The 10,352-nt window shown below is 53.2% G+C and overlaps 1 protein-coding gene across 3 annotated transcripts in view; it reads left to right on the forward strand.

Annotated features, from left to right (window-relative positions):
- ARHGEF17 (Rho guanine nucleotide exchange factor 17) overlaps positions 1-4,465 on the forward strand; it is a 60,689-nt gene extending 56,224 nt beyond the window's left edge. Inside the window, exons 19-21 of one of the 3 annotated variants that reach the window (XM_055282864.2) lie at positions 774-948; positions 1,062-1,331; positions 2,923-2,979. In XM_055282864.2, the coding sequence (XP_055138839.2) occupies positions 774-948; positions 1,062-1,331; positions 2,923-2,927 (450 nt within the window). In that variant the 3' untranslated portion in view covers positions 2,928-2,979. Of the gene's footprint in view, positions 1-773; positions 949-1,061; positions 1,332-2,922 lie in introns of those variants that run through there. The other 2 variants (XM_055282863.2, XR_010121341.1) reach the window with 2 other exon arrangements.
- The last annotated feature ends 5,887 nt before the right edge of the window (positions 4,466-10,352 follow it).

The raw sequence follows: 10,352 nt of genomic DNA on the forward strand, positions 1-10,352 counted from the left end.
GAATGGAATTGGTGCCATGGGATGAGCTAGGTCCATGTGAGAGGGAGATGGAGACCATGGTAGGGGCATAAGCAGCATCCATCAGAGGGCTAGGGCCTTCCTCTGACCACAGAGTGACACTGGCCAGTCCTTGTCCTCCTTCGATCCTCATTTCTTCTCTAGCTGATGAGGAATACAGTAAGTGTCCCATATACATTAGGAATCTTATTCATCCTCCTGCCCACCCTGTCTCTCAACTCAGGTTTTAGGGTCCTTTGGGGATAGGACAAGAGTCCTTCCTGATGTCAACATCCATTAGCATTAGACTCTGGCATTTATTGCTGCACATGTCACTTGCACACATGTCAGAAGTATCCAGGGGCAACGCGTTCCCTTAATTTCCCTCACTTACTCCATTGTTGGCTGGGCAAGAGTCCAAAGCCCTGGGTTCAGGCCCCAGCTCTGTGACTGACTTGCTGTGTGACCTTTCCCTTCTAGGCTTCAGCTTCCCCACCTGTCCAGGCGGAGGCCAGTGACTGATTTTAGAACCCTTTAAGCATTGAAGTTCTCTGATCCTTAAATCACTCAAGTTTAATGGGGAGAAAGCACCTCCATTGTAATTCCTGAGAACTAAGTTGGGAGGTGCTGGTGAAACCAAGCCTTGTAAGGTTAATCAGACCAAGGACCAACGCTAGTGTGAGTTGTAAGGGATGGACACTGGTGAAGCTCCAGGCTAGGGTGGGCCAAGGGAGGCAGGCCTGCCAATGACCCATCTTCTCCCCCGCCTTCCCCAGCACACGTTTTACGTGGGTCAGGATTCAAGCCGCAGCGTGGCTTGCATGGTGGACTCCAGCCTGGGTGTGTGGGTGACGTTGAAAGGTAGTGCCCACGTGTGTCTCTACCATCCAGACACCTTTGAGCAGCTGGCAGAAGTAGACGTCACCCCTCCCGTGCACAGGATGCTGGCAGGTACTGACCTCAAACTACCACAGTGCTCTCCTTGGAGGCTTTCTGCCCGATTGTAGAGGAGGCTGAGCCAGGGCCAGAATTCAGCCCCAGCTGTGGTCTGTCTCCTACCCCAGGCTCGGATGCCATCATCCGGCAGCACAAGGCTGCCTGTCTGCGAATCACAGCGCTGCTGGTGTGTGAGGAGCTGCTGTGGGTGGGCACCAGTGCTGGTGTCGTCCTCACCATGCCCACCTCGCCCGGTACTGTCAGCTGCCCACGGGCGCCACTCAGTCCCACAGGCCTTGGCCAGGGACACACTGGCCACGTCCGCTTCTTGGCCGCGGTCCAGCTGCCAGATGGCTTCAACCTGCTCTGCCCAACCCCACCACCTCCCCCAGACGCAGGTGGGTCAATGCATCATACCCCAAGCCAGGGATCATGGACATTTGGTTTAGGACTCCCCACTATCCTGCCAGAAGAGCTTTCAAGAGGGAGGAAAAGTGTCACATAGAGCTGGAGGTGGCATATATGACAGGAAATAGGCCACGGAAGTCCCCAAATGAAATCTAGGATAGTGTGTGTGTGTGTGTGTGTGTGTGCGCACCTGCATGTGTTGTGTGTATATAAAGTTCTGTCCAGAGAAATGTCATGGGAGACAGGGAGGGAACTATAACCTAAGAGGTAGAATATGTCACAAATAGAATATGTATGTAGGAAATATGTCCTGTTGTATATACTTCCTATATACACCAGGAAATAGCACAGGACTAGAAATGATGTATAGGGCAGGAAGTGGAATCAGGAAGTGATGCACAGAGCAGGAAATAGAAATAGCAACAGAAAACAACATAGAATGGCACTAGCACAGAAAATGGACTGAGAATTAGAAAGTGAAACAGCACGGTGCCAGGCGCGGTGGCTCACACCTGTAATCCCAGCACTTTGGGAGGATGAGGTGGGAGGATCGCTTGAGCCCAGGAATTCCAAGACCAGCCTGGGCAACATGGTGAGACACCATCCCTACAAAAAATACAAAAATCAGCCAGGTGTGGTGGCACACACCTGTGGTTCCAGCTGCTCAGGAGGCTGAGCTGAGGTGGGAGACTCACCTGAGCCCAGGGAAGTCGAGGCTGCAGTCAGCAGAGATTGTGCCACTGAGAGTGATACCCTGTCTCAAAAAAATAAAAATAAAAATATGGCCGGGCGTGGTGGCTGACACCTGTAATCCCAGCACTTTGAGAGGTTGAAGGGGGTGGATCACCTGAAGTCAGGAGTTCGAGACCAGCCTGGCCAACATGGTGAAATCCCATCTCTACTAAAAATACAAAAACTAGCTGGGTGTGGTGGCGGGTGCCTGTAATCCCAGCTACTCGGGAGGCTGAAGCAGGAGAATCACTTGAACCAGGGAGGCGGAGTTTGCAGTGAGCCAAGAGTGTGTGCCATTGCACTCCAGCCTGGGTGACAAGAGCGAAATTCCGTCTCAAAAAAAAAAGTGAAACAGCAGGAAATGAGGTACATCAGGAGGTCACAACCAGAAAAGTTTTGCTTTGGCAGGACAAGAAATGATATTCCCAAGAGGAAGTGGCCGTGGAAATCAGGAAGCAATAAAGCCTCGGGGTCAGGAGTTGTCTGGGTTCACAGAAGACTTAAGCTACCTGGGAAAGGGCTGTTGGAAGTAGGAGGCTTATTTAATGCAAGGACATTGCATGCAGTAATCAAGAGAGATAGAAAGTGGCATCTTACAGGGCACTTACATTGTAAAAAGAAAAAAATCGAAGCGGCATCACCTTGGGAAGTTATGTGACTCCTGACTAGAGATTACAGATGGGACATAAGAAGTCTGGCTGCCAAGAAGTGGGCATTTCTTTCTAAATAAGTTCCTAGCTAACAGAAAGTGGGATTCCCCCATAGGAAGTGTGCACGTCTTCCTTCCTATCTTCTGGGGTGTGGGAATTCAGGCCCTGATGGGACAGTGAAGCCTCCATTCACCCCCAGGCTGACAGATCCTCGCCTCTGCCCCCAGGCCCTGAGAAGCTGCCATCACTGGAGCACCGGGACTCCCCTCGGCACCGAGGCCCTGTCCCGGCCAGGCCTAAAATGCTGGTTATCAGTGGAGGTGATGGCTATGAGGACTTCCGACTCAGCAGTGGGGGCGGCAGCAGCAGTGAGACTGTGGGCCGAGACGACAGCACAAACCACCTCCTCCTGTGGAGGGTGTGACCCTGTCTGCCGTGGCCCAGGACTGGCCCGCCCACCTGCCCTCAGCCTGCTTGTCTCTTCCTAGCCCACATGCAGACTTTGACCAGGAGTGTCCAGCCAGGGGCACACATGTGCCTGCGTGGGCTCTGCCTTGTCTTCACAGAAGCATTCCTGATGGAACACCCGCTGGCCAGCCAGGCCACGGCTTCTCCCGACCCTCTGGCTGCCCCGGTGCTCCCAGTCATGATCGGGTGGGGGACATGTGGGCTGACCAGGACCTCTGACCCTGGAGCTTCTACCAAAGACACAGCTGGGTCTGGACCCCACGGGGCTGGGGAGGGCCATGTGCAATATTTGGAGGGTTTTCTGGAGGGCAGCAGGAAGGCTGGGGAATTCCCTATGTACAGTATTTATGTTCCTTTTTAGATGTGTACCTTCCCAAGCACTTATTTATGCAGTGACCTGGTGACCTGGGGTTGGGGTGATTTGAGGAAATGACATCAGGAAAAGAAACCTATTCCTGCCCTGGGGACCACCCTGGGACTCGGTTAACTAAGCCTTCCTGGAGGGACCCATGCGCCCCTGAGCCCCATTCCATTCATACAGACACACACGTACGCACACTGCATGTCCAAGGCCCTAAACATTGCCCATTGACATCAACCTTCCAGGGCCCCAGCCTGATGGGGCTGCCCTCAGTCCTCTAGGTCAAGATGCTGACTATTAGGGGGCAGTGATTGCCATCTGGGGACCTGCCAGGCTTTGTCATTTCCCAGTTTATTGGTGGTGCCTTTAGTGGTTCCCTAATTTGGGAACACTGATGGGGCCTTGGACAGGGTTTTCTCTCAGGTAAGAGAAATGGGCCCGCGATCTCCTCACAGTCACCCCCAGTCCTTGGCCCTGCTTCCCTGTGTCTCACGCACTGGCACATACGGTCACCTTGGAGGGCAGACCTAGGATCCCCTCACTCTGACCACAGAATCCATCTCCACACCCCTTCTGCCAAGGGAAGCCCCTTCAGGAAGGACCCCCCAAAGCTGAGGGGCTGAATGTAGCCTCTTCAACAGAGAAGGCTCCCACTTGAGAGCAGCCTCTGCCTGACCCCCTGGACTGCAGGGAGCCACTCTGACCCTCAGCCCTCTTGCTTCTTCAGCTAAAACTCCAAAGGTTTGGTTTCAGATGGGGTTCGTTTTGTTCTGTTTGGTTTTGGTTTTGTTTGGGGTGGGTGGGTCATTGCGGTCTTAGATTGTGTTTCTCTTGCTACCAAACAGTCATGTATTAACTCTCTTTGGATGATGAAGTTTAAAGAGTCAATAAATAGAAACACCAGATGACTGCATTGGTGGCCACAGTGACCTCCTGTTAGCAACCTCAGGGCTCAGTCTCCCTGGCCACATGGGCCTTCCGACGTCCACACACTTGGGAAGAAGGGAGGCCTTGGAGACCCGGAAGAGTGCTGGACGGCGAGGTGGCCACGATTTGCTGTGCTACCCTGGGCAGGTGTCTGGGCTGCAGTTTCCTCATCAGGAAAATAAAGGGGTTGTACCAGTTCAGTGCTTTGTAACCAGGGTTACATGGTAGAATCCCTTGCAGATGACATGTAAATGTGGAAACATGATACATAACTTATTTACGTTTTATTTGAGAGCTTCGGAGTCAGTGGGCCTGGATGGAGCTTGGGAATCTGAAGCTGACATGCTCCAGATAAAGAGCCAGGCCCCCCATTGAGCCTGTTTACGGCTCCTCCAGGAAACAATGTTCTCCAGCAAAGCCTCAGCTGGAGAACCCTGATGAAGGCCAAGGCCCTGCTCCAACCCTCTGAAGTCTTTGGAGCAGGAGTAGAATCCAAGTCTGTCTGATTTCTGGTCTGAAGAGGTATGTCATTAAATCAGACACAAGAACGCATAGGCCCAGCAACATGGGGCTATTCTGTGCAAGGACGGAGAGACCTCCACACCAGAGTGCACCTGCAGAACTAGAGGTGGCCATCACTAGAAGGCATGTCATGCCTCAGCTCTGCTACACGCGTGAACCTTTCCAGCATAAATGACTGACTTTTGAGTCAGCCCCTGAAGGGCCATGCAAGCTCATGCTCTGCAAACTGGCAGCACACCTCTCAGGCCTGCTGGGTCCTCGACACCACAGGACGGGCATGGACCGTCTCCCTGCAGCATCGTTTTACTAGGGCTATCTGGGGAGGAAGGGATTCTATTAATAAGCACAGACATATTATGGAGTAGGAGGCCTCATTCATGTGGAATGTATAACGAAACAAAGCATCAGAAGGAACACAGGCTTTGAAGCTGGACAGACCTTGTTTGAGATCTTGACTTTGCCGCTAACTAGCTACGTGCCTTTGGGCAAGTTGTATCCCCTCTGAGCCTCCATTTCCTCATGTGTGAAATGAGGCTGATGATCCCTTCCCTAACAGGACTGCTGCTTGGCGTGCACAGGTCTTTGGATTGCAAGGAAGAGATTCACTGTGCCTTTGAACTAGAAGGATGCTTATTAGTGAAGACGTGAACTGGCAGCAAGGAGTTGTCACAGGGCACTGTGGCCCAGACATCAGAGCTGCATCTCAGGACATCTGGCCTCTCCACTTGAGTCGTCAGTGCCTCCCACACTGCCAGTCAGTTGCTGTTCCACTGCTTTCCAGCTTCTGCTGCCTCAGGGGCTCTGCCTCCTCCACTCAGAGGCCCCTGGGCAGACTTCAGTTTTAGCACAAGATACCCAAGGCCAGATCCTCACCACTTCCCCCACTCAAGTGCCTCAATAAGAATGGGCTTGGCCCAGCCCACTGTTACTTAGAGGGCCACATTCCAGGGCACTGGCCAGCCTGTGGACAGCCCGGACCCTGTCAGCTGTGGGCAGGGAGGCCCTGGAATGAGCATCAGACCCCAGGCTTCTGGCCCAGGGGAGGCTCCTGGAAGGATTAGCTCCTCTGAAGCAGTGGTTCTCAGCCTGGGATGCACATTATAATCATGAGGGCCCAGGCCAATTCCAAACCAATTAAATCTGAACTCTGAGGGTGGGACCCAGGTGTCTATATGTTTTTTAGAAACCTTTAGTTGAAGTATAACATTTATACAAAAAAGGACCCAGCATGATGGGTATTCATAAAGTGAACACACCCAGGTCAAGGAACAGAAAATCTCATCACCCCAGAAGCTCCCCTTAGACCTCCTTCTGGTCTACCCTCCAAGGGTAACCAGCACCCCGGCTTCTGAGACCATGATCTAGCTTCACCAGCCGAGGTAGAGAACTACTGCTTTAAAGGGTATGACTATGGTTAGCCACTGGTGTGGGGGAAAGTGGGGCTTGGGTTTGATGTTAAGAGGGAACACCAGCCTGGCCAACATGGAGAAACCCCATCTCTACAAAAAATACAAAAGTTAGCCAGGTGTGGTGGCGTGCACCTGTGGTCATAGCTACTTGGGAGGCTAAGGCAGAGAATTGCTTTAACCCAGGAGGCCAAGTATGCAGTGAGCCAAGATTACACCACAGCACTCCAGCCTGGGTGACAGAGGGAGACTCTGTCTCAAAAAAAAAAAAAAAAGAAAGAACAGCTCGAACCAAGGCAAGGAGGGGTAGAGGAGCCTGGTGCAGGCCCAGGTGGATGGGGAAAGAGGAAAAGGCAGGGGAGCCTAGGTTGGGAGCTCCGTGAACATGGGATTTTGTTCTTTGTTCCATCCCCAGGCCTGCCACGTGCGTGACACACAGTAGATGCTCAGTAAATATTTGTTGAATTAAATCTGGAGAATTCAGGTGAGAACCAACTCTAGGTCTTGAATGCCACGAAACAGTAAACCCAGCTTCCACTTAGTGTTTGCTGCAAGCCAGGAGCATGGATCATCTCGAATCCTCACAATGGTCCTGGGAGGTTGATACCATTATTACCCTCCTTTTCAGATGAGGAAACTGAGGTTCAGAGAGGTTAGATGCCTTCCTCAAGGTTACCTACCCACTAACTGATAGAACCTGGAATCTGTCTGCTCAGTTCTCTGTATCTCATGGAAGAGGAGGGCCAGCCTGGTGTGGCTGGAGGACAGGAGAGACAGCCTGACCATGTAGTCACTCGTGAGGCTGGACTAATGTTCCTTAGACCAGCCCTGGGAAGGGGATCCAGATCCCAGATCAGTGAGGAGAGTCAAAGCCAGAGGCCATCTCCTCTTCAAGGGAGTTCTCCAGGTGGTCCCTTGGGTTAGGGACAGGGGGCAGGATTTAGCTAGACCATCTACCTTATGGAAAAGATGAGGCACAGAGAGGGACAGGGACTTACCTGAGGTCACACAGAAAGGCAACATTGAGGCTGGGGGTAGCTGGGGAGGAGATCCCAGGCAGGAAGGTTTCCTGTGGTCAGAAAAGCCAGGAAATGACCCTTAAAGCCAGGGGAGGCAGAAGGCTAGATGAGTTGGCCTCCAGGGGCCCCGTCACACACCTCAAACCAGCCTCAGCACTGGGCTGGTCCAGAGGGCTTGGAGAGAGCAAGTCTGGCTAAGGCCTTACCTTAAACCTTCTGGGCAGGGCCTGGGGAGGGAATGGGGGACCCCAGGGCCTGAACTCAAGCTCCAGCCAGGCCTCTCAGCACTGTGTGATGCCAGGCAAGTGTCTGTCCCTCCATAGACCTGGATGACCTCTGTGAGCCCTTCACATCTTCTGCATGCCTGCCAAACACCAAGTCTGTGTCCTCACAGACCTTAAGCCACAGGCCAGGTTGCAGGAAGCGGCAAGGGGAAGTCTATTTTAGGCCCAATTATAGCCAATGAGGAGTCCTGCCTGGCAAAGGCAAGTGAGCCGGCATCCCAAGCTGGGTCAGAGGTAGTTTGCTGGGCTGGACTGGGGAGGGAGATAGTGAGCAGGCATCAGGCATAAATCGGGCAGAGCCCCTGCTGCCCAGGGCAAACACTGCACCAAGGGAAGGGAGAGGAGAGAGAGCTGCTGAGCCCAGCGGCCTGGAAGAAGCTGGTGCCCCCGATGAGGTCTCAGCAGATCCTCATAACACGCTTGGATGGGCGAGTTCTCAGAGAGGTGAAGTCACTTGCCTAAGGTCACACAGCCTGGCAACAGCAGAACTGGGACTTAACCACTATCTATGTGACACCAAAGCATATATTCTTCCATTTTCCCCTAGATTTCTCTTCTCCGGGCTCCTTAACCTCAGATGCTTCAGCAAGCCACCTGTCTCCCTGGGCTTGGCTCGCACTCCCTAGCTCTTGACCTGCTCATGTTCTGGGCCCAGAGGGTAACTGGACTGCAAGTCTCACCCTGACAGTCCCCAGGGTCCCCACCAGCCCCATTGTCTGCAGTTGATGGCTCTGGGTTCCTCTCTCAGACTCACCATGGGACCAAGAATACCCCACATATGCCTCCTTGAGCACCAGTCAGGTGGGCAATAGAACCTGGGATGGATGGAACTGAGAGTGCTGGGCCTCCCATGAGGGAGCCAGTGAGGCAGTCACCAAAGACTTCACAGCTCCACCCCAGTGGGATTCCAGACCCAGGCCAGGGTCTGGACCTAAATGCAGGTTGAACCTGGTCCTCAGGCCCAGACAGCCCCAGCTCAGCTTCTGGCCTGGCCCCAGGCTGAGCCCCATCCTGGCCTCCTAGCCTCAGTTTCTCCTCAGACTGAGCCCACCCTCCCCTGGAGCTAAGACACAAACACAGGACAGCAGCCCACCTTCTTAGGGTTAGGACTTGGTCCGCTGGGGGTTAGCCTAGGGTGGAGCATTGAATTTTTTTTTTTTTTTTTTGAGATGCAGTCTCGCTCTGTCGCCCAGACTGGAGTGCAATGGCACAATCTTGGCTCACTGCAACCTCCACCTCCCGGGTTCAAGCGGTTTTCCTGCCTCAGATAGGCACCCACCACCGCACCTGGCTAATTTTTTTTTCTTTGTATTTTTAGTAGAGATGGGGTTTCACCATGTTGGCCAGGTTGGTTTCCAACTCCTGACCTCAGGTGATCCGCCCACCTTGGCCTCTCAAAGTGCTGAGATTACAGGCGTGAGCCACTGCGCCTGGCCTGGAGCATTGAAATTTAAGTCTGAGCCTCCCGTTCCTCCAGGCTTGTACTGTATGTACTTCCTTTTGGAATTCCAGCACAGCCAGCAAGCAGAGTGGCACCCACTACCTTTGGTCCATGACTCCACGGCAGTCATCTACTCAGATCCCCTGCATACAGCCACACTGTGGTGGCTCTGATCCTGTGACCCAGGATCCCCACCACAGGCAGGGCCTGGCTGGGGCATGGCACCTGTACCCCTGCCTCCAGGTCCCCATCACAGCTCGTCCCAGTTTACTGGGACCTTGTGCTGTGTACCTACAATGAGGTGCACACATTCTCTGGGCCCACTTGCCCAGCTGTACCATGTGAAGTTCAACAAGATGGTCTATGAGGTCCCTGAGCTCAGGGATTCCAGTGCTGACTCCATGGGTTCAGTTGAGATGCCAGGATTTTATAAAGCCTGTGATTCTGAGAGTCCTTTGTTCTCAAGCCTGTGGTTCTCCAAGCTCCATAAAAAGCAAGTCTAAATCTTTCCTGTGGCTTCCACAACTCCTTCCCTGTCTACTTACTGTGGAGCAACCCAGATGCTGGTAGACTCTCAGGGAGGGGCTCACGTCACAGTGGTTTCAGAGTCAGAGCTGGCTGCAGGAGGAGCTGGCCCATCCACCCGGCAGTAAATAATAATTAGGCTCCCTCCTAACCTGGGGGTTGCAGGGGCGAGAAGTGTTTGGGCTGTGGCTACGGGAGACCTACTCTATGGAGCTGCTGCCAGGGCAGCCAGGTAGCCCCCTCCCACAGAGAACTTCAGGCAACATGTCTGGCACCCCAGTTTTCAGATGAGGAAACTGAGTTGGGGGTGGATTTGATGAAAACCTCACAGAGCTGGTGGTAGAGAGGGGCGTGGACCCTCTCTAGGATGTCTGATTAATAGCCAGTGCTCCTTAACCAAAAAGCATTTCCCCATTTAGTTTATTGATTGAGCCAAGGTCTCACTCTCTCACCCAGGCTGGAGTGCAGTGGCATGATCGCGGCTCACTGCAGCTTCAACTTCCTGGGCTCAGGTGATTCTCCCCCATATTTTTGTAGAGACTGGGCTTCATCATGTTGCCCAGGCTGGTCTCGAACTCCTGGGCTAAGTGATCCTCCCAACTCAGCCTCCCAAGGTGCTAGGATTACAGGTGTGACCACTACACCTGGCCTTCCCATTTGGTTTCTTGAGTGACAC

Source organism: Symphalangus syndactylus, chromosome 6, assembly GCF_028878055.3.
Source record: "Symphalangus syndactylus isolate Jambi chromosome 6, NHGRI_mSymSyn1-v2.1_pri, whole genome shotgun sequence".
Lineage (NCBI taxonomy): Eukaryota > Metazoa > Chordata > Mammalia > Primates > Hylobatidae > Symphalangus > Symphalangus syndactylus.